This window comes from Vanacampus margaritifer, chromosome 9 (assembly GCF_051991255.1).
Source record: "Vanacampus margaritifer isolate UIUO_Vmar chromosome 9, RoL_Vmar_1.0, whole genome shotgun sequence".
NCBI classification, from domain to species: domain Eukaryota; kingdom Metazoa; phylum Chordata; class Actinopteri; order Syngnathiformes; family Syngnathidae; genus Vanacampus; species Vanacampus margaritifer.
The window spans coordinates 22,226,205-22,239,147 of NC_135440.1; the positions used below are offsets into that span (position 1 = coordinate 22,226,205).

The following is a 12,943-nucleotide window of genomic DNA, read 5'->3' on the forward strand; positions in this document are numbered from 1 at the left end:
GACCCTTTCATTATGAGTGTTTGGAACACCTGTAGGTTACTGACTTGTATTCGTTCTGAAGAAAGAAAGTCGCTACGTTTGGCTTGGTAAAACGCTTAGAGATCCACAATGTCTGAGACTAATGATGAAAGTGCCCCTGTAATGGAAACGGTCAGTGGGGGAATTTTAAGAAAGAGTTCTGTTTGCCTTATCGTTTTGCATTGTTTCATAGAAGGTGGAAGATGTTGATGAGAGGATATGCAAGGTGTCTGAGAACATAAGTTTGTGCAACAAAATCCTGGAGGACTTGAAAGATCTCAATCAAGTTCTCAAGGTGAGCCGCTTCATTCCATCTTGCAGATTGCAACTTCACTTTTTAATGTTTCTTGGTTGTTTCCCGGCAGACGAGATCTCTCCAGGATGTGACTTTGCCGCCACAAACATGACCGACTTTATGCTAAAATAATAAAAATATCGACACTGTTCTGAGACAATAAGGTTTTATTAGTATATTGCTCTTATTTGAGAAAGTTATCATATTACTTTGTACGAAACGAGCATATGCAAACATTTAACATTATACATTCTCTTTTAAAAAATACAAATCCTTGCATCCATTTGGAAGCACATACTGTAGTTTAATTTTCCTTATTACATGGACTTGTCCAATAAATGTTTTTGTTGCAATAAATCTGCTTCCAAACAGGTGTCAAAAACAGTTGTCATCTGTCAAAATTTTAAGATGGAGGCAAAAGGCAGAGCTGGTTAGCCGGCACATTGTTTACCCATAAAGCTCAGAATTGAAAAGAAACGCTGTGTGTATACATTTATAGTCTTTTCTTATTTTTTTTCCAAACAAAGTCATTCTTAAAACAGAATCTTTCATCAACACAAGTGTTCCTTCAATGCAGACTGGTATTAAACCGGTTTCCTCAATAGGGACGCATTCTTCAGCGTTCACATCATCCCAGATGCAAAATATAACTTTTTTTTTTTAAATCATCGTGTAGTTGGCGTATCTCTCTCTATATATTATACCTAACATTTGCAACTGGAGTGATGCATATAAAAATACTCTAAACACAACTATTTAACAAAAGGAAGGAGATCTTGTGTCGGGGCTTCTGTGCATGCCTCTGAATGCCTTTACTTAAAAATTGCATAGTTAATTCTTCCTACTTAATGTGAATGTCGTCTTCTCTTAACATTTGGACCCTCATAATACTGCATATCTGGAATGGTTCTGAGAGTTTGCAAGCGTGCACATTTGTAGTCTTTATCGCGCATCTGAACTGGCCATTTGATTGGTTCTTGGGAAATGACGCTTATAGGCAAGAAAAACTGTTTGCGCGCATTTGCTGCATTGTGTCCTAGCTGAAGTCAATCATTAGCAGGAAGCAGGGGATTCAGTTTACAAAAAAAAAGTGTTAAAGTAGGTGAACAAATATGTTAGCGACAAATTAGTGTTTTGCCTATACATATAAAACAAATCTTTTGATGCTTTGTACCAAAATGAACTGTATACATACTTTTGCTATTTAAATCGGGGTGTCTGTGAACAATAAATTTACAGGAAAAAAAAAAAAAAAGCTTAACTCCGCTGACAAAAAGTTTGGAATATTCAGCTTCTGGGTGAAATTTCAGGATATCCTAAAATGCATTACCTTTCCTGTGAACATCCTATGATTTATACTTTACAGTACATAATTTCATAATGAAACCTGTGGCTAAAGAGCATATTTCAGATTCATCGCGAAATTTCACCTGAAAGCAGCACACGCAACGACACTCATGAGAACAAGCGGTTTAGAAAATAGCGGGCTGTACAGTAGGTTTCGCAACCCCCGCGGTTTTGAAATGCTAAAGTTACAGTTGTGTACAAAACTGGTGCCATGGTAACGAGTGCATCAATATGCAATGCAAAATAGAGGAAGCTGGGACCACTTATGAGCCGATGCGTTCCTGAGAGGGCCAAAACCCGATAATGACAGTAGTTGCTAGTTGTGGTTTCAGTGAGGACATTAAACTCTCGAGGAGCATTTTTTCAACGCAGACAAAACACACACAAAAAAAAAAAAAAAAAAATGCATGTGATCGGAAATAAATTAATAAAACTCTTCAACTATCATAACGGCATTGCCAGTAGGAAATTAAAGGCTTAAATAAATTACAATGTACAATTTTAAATTAGGTTTAAGTTAGAGGGAAGCGATGGAGCCATTTTGACAAGGCGGCTCAAATCTGAATGAGCAAGAAATCACATCTTTTGTGTCCACACATGTGAAGATTGTGCTGGGAGCGACTCAAACATCAGTGCATTAAAACCAGCTCTAAGCATGTGTCAGGATTCTTTCCAAGTGCATTTACAACACACTTGCAAAATGGCAACTCTCGCCATTTCAGTGTCTGGACAGCACAATTAGACTGGATGTCATCAGTGACGTGTATATACAATTTGAATATGTGTATTATTAACAACCCTCCTAGAAGAACAAAAAAATAATAATAACTCGTCTACTGCATTTTGCCTGCATTAATTGCGGTTGTCTATTAACAGTGAATTCAACTACTGCGAAAAGACACAAAAGTTTGCGCAGGTATGTTGCACAATGCCACAGAGAGGAGAATGCACTGAAGGTACGGGAGGTTCAAAAGCATTTCAGGAAAGAGGCGAGGCGGCGCGCGCACACACTTTTTAAGGATTGCCTTCGGTGGCCATGCTGAAGTCGTCGGCGACGAGCAGCAGGGCCTCGATGTTGGCGGCCGTCTCCGGGCTCTGCAGCGAGAGGAAGTCCGACACGTCCATGTTGGACAGCCCGTGCGACGACACCGACGACGGCGGGGGGAACGTCTGGGCGGGGGAGGGATCCACTTCGGCCGCCTTGGAGGAAGACTCGGGGAGGCAGCACGGAGACGAGGGGGCGGCGGGATGGGGCGGAGGCGGCGCTTGGGGCTGCGCTGGAGGGAGAGTGGGGGCGGGAGGGGGAGGGGCATCTGGTGGTTGCTGTTGTGCTGAGGTGGAGGTTGGCAAGCAGGCGTTCTTGTCTTTGGCCGTGTCCCTGCAGGCGCAGTGACACTGGCACGACTCTTCCTGCTTGATGATGATGACGGGCAGGCTCAGGCCGATCTGCTGGACTGAGCTGCCTGAAAAGACATTTTGGAGGAAGAACATTTAAATTCAGAGACAAAAAGGGAAGATCGCTAAATCCTGCTATTAACTCATTCACTCCCGGCCATTTTCACTGAAGCAATCCCCTTTGCTCCCAACTGGTTTATTGGGTTTTGACTTATTTTGCAAGGCCCACAGAATATTATGTTCTATTGCTATAAAAACATGGGACCTACCAAAAGAAAGATTAGAGTCTCTTCTTTCATCAGGAAAAAAAAGTGTATTTCTATCTGTTTCCGTTTTGCAGCAATTAGCATTAGAATAAAGCTAAGTTTCATCATTATTCACAAATCTGTTTTAAACACTGGGGGAAATAAAGTCTTTTTGCAACATGGCCCTGGTGGATCTCTTATACTCTGCTGCCACCTGCTGGCCGTTTTTGGAATAACTACCATTGCTTTTAGCATTCTCTTCAGTCCTGAGGCTGCATCAAAGCCTTCTGTATGCTCTAGCATTAAACATTTTTTTTTAAAACATATAAATACAACTTTGGGAGAATGGTAATATTTAAAATAGAACATCTTTATACGTTTTTGGGAGGAAATTAGTTAAAATCGGCATTGACTCTTTTAAAACCAAAAATGTGTAAATGTGTTTTTAATACTTTGTCCTACTCACACATTTTTTTGTTTTTGTTTTAAATGCAAGGGCATACAGAAGGCTTTGAAGCAGCTTTTGGCATGAGGAGGTGGCTTAAAGCAATGGTAGTTATTACAAAAAAATGGCCAGCAGGTGGCAGCAAAGTATAAGAGATCAACCAGGGCCAAGTTGCAACAAGCTCTTATTGTCAGTGTTTACACCAAGAATGTCAATATTGATGAAACTTAGCTATAAACAGAAACACATACAAATATACTTTTTTTTTCCTGAAGAAAGAAGAGACTCTAATCTTTCTTTTGATAAGTTCCATGTTTTTATAGCAATAATAGACAATATTCTCTGAGCCTGGCAAAATCACTCAAAATCCAGTAAACCGCCAGGTGCAAAGGGGGTTGCTTCAGTGAAGTGGATGAGTTAGGGACTACCATTTTCTATTTCTAAAGGCTCATTAAAAAATAAATCTTACCAGCACTGCCTCCCACTGGTATGGCTGTAGTAAAGAACACCTTCTCCACTTTCGCACCACCTTGTGACTGTGAAAGAATATTTGACATGTTGGAATAAGAAGCACAAGAATCAATATGATGAGTCATCGCCGTGTTTCAAACCCACCGCTTGTTCAGGATTCTGCTGGCTGTTGGCGGCGCTGCTCAGGATCCACTGAAGGTTCTGGTCTGACATAACCAGGCCGGGCTGCAGCAGGTTCTGAGTTGGTGCAATGGTGATGGTGGCGCCGGAACCGGAGGCGGCGTTGCTGGCCAAAGGCACAGGTTGAGCTACGGCTGTCGGAGCATCCGAGGCGGCGCCGGCCGACGTGGCCGTCGAAGTGCTTGGCAACGGAGCCGCGGGTGCGGAGATGGGAGGAAGAGGAGGAGCAGGGCCGGGCTGGGCCACGGTTTCCTGCTGAAGGAATGTCGACGGCAGTGTGACGTAGTGTTGCGGGGCCACGTGGTTCGGCGCCGGGACGGAAGCCTGAACGGGCCCGTCGGGGATGTGCACGAAAGCGGGCGGTTGAGCGGCGGAGGCGACGGAGGTGGCGGGCGCGAGGGCCTGAGGAGGAGGAGGAGCCTCCGCGACGGCGGCCGGGTGGCAGCAGGCGGTTGTGAGAGAGAAAGAAATCAGAGACGACGCTTCGGTCACCCTCGGCGGGGTGGGCGTCTCCAGGCCGAAGCGCTCGGCGAGACTCTCTGAGGACGAGAGAGCCAGCGTGGATCAGCAGACGTCAACAAACGAGAAAAAAAAAAAGATTCAGAAACGTCCTTACCGCCAGGCTGGGCTTCATCTTGGCTAACACTATTTTCAGGACTCTGGAACATGAGCTCAAAGATTTTCACAGGGGTCACATTGTTCAGGTCCAAATTCTGTGCCTGGAATGATTTAGAAAACATAAAAAAAAAATAAAAAAAGAGCAATGATGACATGTCAAATCGAATGAACAATACTGAGCGCTCCAGAAAAAAAGAAAAGAAAAAAAACACCATTACAATTAATTTGCAATGCACTTTACATTTCAAAGTCATCTCAAAGTGCTACAGATGAGGGTGAAAACAATCACAGTAAATAAAACAGTTAATACCATAAAATCTCACGCAGTAAAAAAAAAAAAAAAAAAATCAATCAATCTGCGGTAACCAAATTTGAAGCAGTTCCACACCAGCGCCGAAATGGCAACCCGAACGAACCTCAAACTTCCTCTATGCTCAATCTGAAAGCAACACCAATCGCGATTGTACCGTCGAGCTGGACTTACGTTGTGTAGTTGCTCTCGCAGCTCCGAGTCAGTCGAGATCAAACTTAAGTCACTGAGGCACAGTGAATGATTTGCATCCTATATTTAAAAAAAAAAAAAAAAAAAAAAAAGAAGATGAATGATACCTACTTAATCTGGCAACAAGATGCAACTGTTAGATACGGCGACTGAATAATATTGTCAGCGACACGACACGCGCCGCCGCGACTCACTTCGGACAGCGGGTGCGTGAGGGTGACGCTGAAGGGTTGCCCCTTGTCGTGACCCCGGATGTGACTCTTCAAACTGTACTGGCTGCTGAACGTCTTCTCGCAGCCGTCGCTCGGACAGTTGAACGGCTTCTCGCCTGTAAAAGAGATCGTTTGTTACCGACAATCAGACCGCAAAGTAAGGACGGGCTCGTCGTTTATTTCAATCCGACGAGACTTTGCTTTCACATCAACAGAAGCCTCAGTCTGATTATCATTTATTTTCTACAAAGACCGATTTTAAAAGAAAGACACAGGCCATGACATAATATACCGTCGAATATTTAATGTTTGACATTAGACCAACACTTTGTCCAAGCGGCAATGAACTGTACTGGTTAAAAAAAAAAAGTTTGTTTACATTCTGCATAGTGTTAAGTCTCATTCACAGCCCTTAATTAAAAAAATTTTTTGGGGGGGACAGGTGCGGGAGAAACTTACAAACAATGACGCACAAACGCCAGTAGATGACATTATCGCCCCATTTTATATGAAATAAGCACAGCTTAGAAAGTCCATGGGGAGAAATGGCTGCATTTTGTGCAACCGATTTTTTTCTACTGTTGATTACAAAAGGCAGAAAGGACCGCGAGTATTCTGTCATTTGGCAGATTCGGTGTACATAAACTTATTAAATACAATATCGTGTGGGTATTGAACATTTTGACATTTTTCTAAAATAGCTGGCAGTGAATAAGTTAACATTTTACTCATGAAATTCCTTTCATGTACCACTAGAGGGAGCCTGCGTACCACACTATCAGGGATGTGATTTGACCAAAGTGAAATTATCTGAAAATTTAGCCGGGGGTCTGGGGGCCGCCGGCACCCAGCTAGGTCCAGGGGGACAAGGGGGGCTCATGGGTTTTCCGTGTTTTTAAGTACTTTCAATGCACTCACATGACAAAGAAATAGACAAAACAACAGCAGAAATTTTCAATGTATATTGAACTATCCCATATAAAATGGCAGTTTTAGTCAACTCAAAATCAGTCACATTCAAAAACATTCACTCAACTATCACTGAGAATATCATCATATCTAACTAATGTGATTACTAAGTTAACACATAAATAATGTTGAAGAGTTCAAATTTCATGAACAAATAATTGTATCATGACCAAATGAAAAGTAACTCATATTAGAGCATACCACAAATGTCTTTGTTCTAGCAGAAGATGTTATCTGTCGGAGTCATGTGCATACACAATGAACTACTATAAAAAAATAAAAAAATAAAAAAAAAAATCGGATTTTTTTTTTTTTGGGGGGGAGATTAAAAAAAGCGGAATTCCGCGAATTAGCGGAAAAATCACATCCCTGCACTATACTGTGAATCACGGCACCGTTTGAAGGTGCGATTTGTTCCTTTGCATTCAACTAAAACTGGGCAAGATTTCACACTGACGAAGAACAATTTGTGGGGATGGTTGTGAAATTAGTACAAATTACAACAAATTTTTAAGTCGGAAACATACCATGGAAAAATTTTAACGTATGCAATAATAGAGGAATTTACTATAATTGAAGGATTGCACTTAATGGGAATCTTACTGAGAAATGTTTTAGCATTATGGTGACTAACAAACACAATCAGATTTCATTTCAGTGGTACCTTGCCTTTTTCCAATGTAAAATATGTGATTTGGCTCAATGAAGTTAGCAAACGTGTCTGCATAGGCAAGCCAGTGCAATGAAAGACACGACGTACCTGTGTGTGTCCGTACGTGGGTTTTTAGGTGATGACTTGCTGCAAAAGCTTTGCCGCAGCCGCCGTGGTCGCACCTTGTGAGGCAAAAAAGAAAAGAAAAGAAAAATGGCTCCTGTTAAATGTATTATTGCCTTCCCAATATAAATCCTTCCCCTCATGAAGATTCGGTCTGACTTTAACATTTGTTGCTAACGTGTTTTTTTTCTTCCCAACTGGTACTGCTCACCGGAAAGGTTTCTCTCCAGTGTGCGTGCGAATGTGCTTCCTCAAGTCGCTGAGAGTGGTGAAGTACTTTGTGCATCCCTCAGATTCACAGTTGAACGTTTTGCCCGTGTGGAGTCTCTGGTGTGCTTTAAGCCTGCAGAGACAATCCAGACAAGTTCATCATGAGTGAGACACACAAAAAAAAAACTCCTTTCAGCCCACTAATAACATTGCAATTAACTCATTCACTCCCAGCCATTTTCACTGACGCAACTACCTTCGCTCCCAGCTGTTTTACTGGATTTTGATTATTTTGCAAGGCCTACAGAATATTGGGTTCTATTGCTATAAAAACATTAAATCTACCAAAAGAAACATTCAAGTCTTTTCTTTCATCAGGGGAAAAAAAAGTATATTTGCATGTTTCCATTTTGCAGCAAGTAGCATTTGAATATAGCTAACAGGGGTGTTAGAAAAAAATCGATTCGGCAATATATCGCGATATTACAGCGGGCAATTCTTGAATCGATTCAATATGCGGCCGAATTGATTTTTAAACCAAATTTTTTTATGGGAATATTCAACAAAACGTCTTATTTAGGGTTAGGGTTCATCCTTTAAGCATGGAATGGAACATTAAGCCTTAATATTTTATGTCAGTGCTGTTCAAACATGAAACAGACTGCAACCTGAATTTTCAAATAAATAAATACATTTTCATACAAATCTTTCAGTGTACATGTACAAGTTTACTGATGAGTATTTTCTAAATTTGAGTAAAAAAAAAAAAAAAAAAAAAATCGCAATAATCATTTTATAGATTCGTATCGTGATTAATCGGTATCGAATCGAATCGTGACTTATGAATCGTGACACGAATTGAATCGCCAGGTACTAGGCAATTCACACCCCTAGTAGCTAAGTTTTATCATTATTCACAAACCTCTTCAAAACACACTGGGGGGGGGGGGGGGAAGCTTGTTTCAACATGGCCCTGGCCGATCTCTTATACTCTGCTGCCACCTGTTGGCCGTTTTTTTGGTAATAACAACCATAGCTTTAAGCAACCTCTTCATAGCCTTCTGTATGCTCTAGCATAACCCCCCCCCCCCCAAAAAAAAAGTATAAATAAGTTTTTGGGAGTGAAGGACAATGTATTAAAAACAAAAGTTTTTGGGGTTTGAACGACATGTGATTCGCCAACACATAAACTGTGTTTGTGGCTGTCAATCAGCGTGACGACATTACACGAGATTACCTGTACAAGGTGTTGAAGGCCTTCTCGCAGCCCTGCACGTCGCACTCGAACGGCTTCTCCTTGGTGTGCACGCGGACGTGGATCTTGAGGCTGTACGAGGTGAGGAAGGCCTTGCCGCAGCCCTGCTGGTTGCACACGAAGGTGTACTCGCCGCGGTGGGTCTTCTGGTGCGTGCGCAGGTTCCCCGCCGTGCTGTACGTCCGCGTGCAGCCTTCAAACATGCACTGGTAACGTTTCACCTGAGACACGCGTGGGAAAGGGAACAAGGGAGGGAGGGGTCTTCAGAACGGTGGATTTCAATGAATTGTTTTTCACTGTGAATTGAATTCACATTTAACGAGGTGAACGGATGCGGCTGATAAGCGCGGCCTTGAAAAGGAAGATAGTGACTCAGACGTCGTCGGCACGTGAAGCGAGCGAGGACAGCGAGGACCACTGTTGCTGTGTACAATGCAGCACATTTATGTCTGTTTTCAATGCGGGACGCCATCAATCTCCTGACTCACTTCACTCGTCCACTCACAGCTTCAGGGCAACGTGCTTTTAAGTTCTCTGGAATGCGGCTGTAGACTCAATGATGGCAAAAATAATCTAGTGAGCAAACATTATGAGGACTTTTCTGCGGTGGCGGTGAGATTGTCAAGTCTGCCATCGATCCAATCTGGACCCGGGTGTCAGTGAATTTTTGTCTTGGGGGCACATTCATCAAAAATCATGGTCTCATGTGACAAACGCACAGAAAATCCAACAATGCACACACATTGAACAAAAACTATAGAACCAAGCATGACCGTGTATACAAAAATAATATAAAAACCGAGCAATTAAATGTTGGCAAAGTCATAATTTTTGAATGTCATTATATTGCGAGAGTATTTGTTAATCAGTAGTAAAAACAGGAAGTGAGCCATCTTCCTTTTTGTCGCGACTCATGCATGATACGGTTTCGACATCATATTTCTTTACAAGTTGCAAACAGGAGAATCCATTATCATCATGTGCATATATTCATAAAAAACATTCAACACAAATACTTTTTCAACTAGTAACTGGAAGGGGACCTTTACAAAGAGTATCACAGTTCTACTTTTTGGGCTAACATTTATTTGTGCAAATGCATTTTGTGCTCACATTTTTCAGTTTTTGAGTAAATTCAAGCAGAACGTGGGTGACATAAAAAAATAAAGTCTGCTTTCATGGAGGACTACAGACAGCTGACAAAATGTACTGCGGAGAGGTTTTTTTCTTCCCTAAATGCTGCAATTGTGATTTAATATGTGGTTATTTGCATTGTTTTGAACAAACACAAGCAATAAATTGATCTGTACGCAATAAATTTTTACATTTCATTTCCCTTCACAATTCTATAAAACAAGTGTTGAATAAACTTCAGTCAGTGAATCACAAGTCAGATTCTGACAATAAAACAAATAAATGGGTGGATCGATGACTTTGTGGACTGCATTTCTTAAACACTGAACTTATCGAGACATTATATTAATTAATAAATAAAATCTACATATAAAAAATTAATTAAAGAAAAAAAAAAAGCACATGGGCCCTGTCAATTGTGAATTTTAGCATATGCCAATTGGATAGTGGGCCGCAAATGACCCCTGAGCCGTGGTTTGGACACCAATGCTCTAAATGATTATCAATCAATTTCGTAACCACTTAATTGTCAATTAATGAATTAATTGTTGCACCTTTTGAAATTATTCATAAGAGAAGAAGGTGTGGCTGTGCGGGTTTACCTCTGTCTGCTTGGTCTCCGGACACTCCGAGTGCAGGGTGAGGGTGGCGCCCTCGATGTTGCGTGGCATGGGGGTGGATCCCGGATTGATGGTGAACTGGATCTGGTCCGGCGAGATGGTGTGGTGCACGTAGCCCTGCGACATGGCGTCCGGGTCGGCCATGAAGGCCAGCGAGCCCTCCTCCTCGTCGCCTTCCCCTTCCGTCAGGAAGGTGACGCCATCTTCGTCGGCCCCGCAGTGGCCCTCCTCCTCCCCTTCCTCGTCCAGCCGGATGGGGTCCCGCTCGATGAGCACGGTGGTCCGGTCGTACACGCGGCCGCCCGACGACGACGGCTCCGCCATCAGGTGCTCGCCCTTGTCGAATCGGAGCTTGTCTTCGTCGTCCTCGTCGCCCCCTTCCAAGGGGTCGTCCACCTCTACCTCAAAGTACAGCGGCGCCTCCGTGTGAGGGCCATTTTCGGACATTGTCCTTTAGTGAGGCTCCTTCCTTTTGGCCAAGGAAGACTTGCACGCTTCACTCTGTGAATGGTTCAATCTGAGGAAACACATAATGGATTTCAATCAGCTCCTGTCAGCTATGATTTTGACAATATAATTACAACAGCCAATTGTGCACTCATTTGCTGGCTCCCATGTCACTCACCAGGTCCAGCCACACCTTTTAAAGCGATACACACTTAACTCATTGGCGGTCTTGGATGTTTCTATTTGTCAAATGAAATCTGACCATTGACTGCTACTGGCATAGGAATTCATCGGATATGTAAGGGGAGCTTTTCCCTCTTACACGAAAGCAAATATGTTCTTGTATAGTTGCACAATGGGGTAAGGTGATCTTAACTGCCTTTTATCCTGGTGAAACTCTTTCTTTTGGAATGTTTGGCGCTCATATTATCACAGTGCACAAACTGTGTGATGTCGATCAAAATACTCCAAATGGCTGGAAATATGAGTAACTCTACCTTGAAAACAAATGGCATGGAGTGATTAGTCACAGTTATGAGATGCAGCGGGAGTATGGTGGCCCCAAATGGACAACACCACCCCCGCCTTCCATGCACACTTTATTGTTTAATAATGCAAAATCATATATCGCATAATCAAGAGCAAATATGTTATTGTAGCAAACATCTCAAGCTTAGCCTTTCACATGAATCCGTATAAATCTCAAAAAGTAGCTCTCAGTTTTAAAAACTTGGTGACCCTTGTACTAGAGTGACACATTCCTTAACCAAAAAATACGATTCTTCCGAATATTACAATGTTAGAGAGTGCAATCTTCCCTTATTAAAACATTTGTTTGTTGTTGTTTTTAGCAAAGAGATGACATCTCAAATCACCACTGCACAACAGTAATTTGTCAACTGTTCCAACAGATCAAAAGGATCGATAACTTTTTTAATCACAGGAAATATAAGTAAAATATAAGTTTCACATTCATGAAACCAAAGCATAGAAATACTCCCAAATATCATCACTCACCTTTGAAATGACCTCACAACTGCCCTGTCATATTTTTGGAGGCTTCATCAAAAGGCGACCTAACGTTGAGCCGTTAAAAATACACAAACACAAAGTAGTCTGTTTATCGCGGAATAATCCCCAAAATATTCACATCGGTGGGTTATGTCATGATTTTTTTTTTCCCAGATGAGGGGCTCAATTAGCATCATCGCCTCGGATGCAATGCTAACACACCTCTACAAATATTTTTCTTTTTTTAATGTAACCGTTAATGTGTCTCGTTGTGTCCTACCAGCCGTGATACGCAACAGTCAAATTACTACGATTTAATCTGTACACATACAGTCCGTCTATTTCACATGCAACACCGACATGTAAGGTTAGCTTTAGCTCGGCCATCTAACGTTATAGGAGAGGCTAGCAGCTAGCTTAGCTCAGATGCTAATCACTTACCGTTTTAATGTCGACAGCTGACCTCAAAACTCTTAAGTCTTTCCGACAAGCAATTTCCATGTGATAACCCGACACGCTAGCTTTTCCCGACTCAGAAACCCGGTGGCGCCGTCAAACGGATATTATTTACCTGAGCCGGATTTTTGTGGTTTTATATTCCCGTGTTTTGGGATGTTTAGCAATATATAGCCTCCCTAGGATACCAAACAACGTCAAACGCGTAGAAGTATTCCTGGTGCATTGTGGGTAATTTGGAAAACAACTGGACACAACCGCTCAGCGTGAACTCATTTCGAAACTGACCGTGTCATTTAATTTCCGTTTTTGATTTTATCAGTCGTGACTCGTTTATT

The 12,943-nt window shown here is 42.1% G+C and overlaps 1 protein-coding gene and 1 long non-coding RNA gene across 5 annotated transcripts; one reads left to right on the forward strand and one right to left on the reverse strand.

Moving 5' to 3' along the window:
- The first annotated feature begins 5 nt into the window (after positions 1-5).
- Positions 6-462, forward strand: LOC144057328 (uncharacterized). The gene is made up of 3 exons (XR_013295217.1): positions 6-150; positions 212-313; positions 384-462. It is a non-coding gene; the product is annotated as an uncharacterized LOC144057328 (long non-coding RNA).
- mtf1 (metal-regulatory transcription factor 1) lies at positions 463-12,876 on the reverse strand. 4 transcript variants are annotated; one of them, XM_077574755.1, is made up of 12 exons: positions 12,721-12,876; positions 12,156-12,214; positions 10,674-11,208; positions 8,920-9,158; positions 7,684-7,815; positions 7,458-7,531; positions 5,711-5,844; positions 5,499-5,576; positions 5,013-5,115; positions 4,361-4,935; positions 4,215-4,281; positions 463-3,123 (listed from the first exon to the last, which is right to left on the reverse strand). In XM_077574755.1, the coding sequence occupies exons 3-12, from the start codon at positions 11,136-11,138 to the stop codon at positions 2,675-2,677; spliced, it is 2,316 nt and encodes a 771-aa protein (XP_077430881.1). In that variant the 5' UTR covers positions 11,139-11,208; positions 12,156-12,214; positions 12,721-12,876; the 3' UTR covers positions 463-2,674. The 4 variants fall into 4 exon arrangements, with proteins under 4 accessions (XP_077430881.1, XP_077430879.1, XP_077430880.1 ...); XM_077574753.1 differs by having other exon boundaries at positions 12,591-12,876; XM_077574754.1 differs by lacking the exon at positions 12,156-12,214.
- Positions 12,877-12,943: the final 67 nt, after the last annotated feature.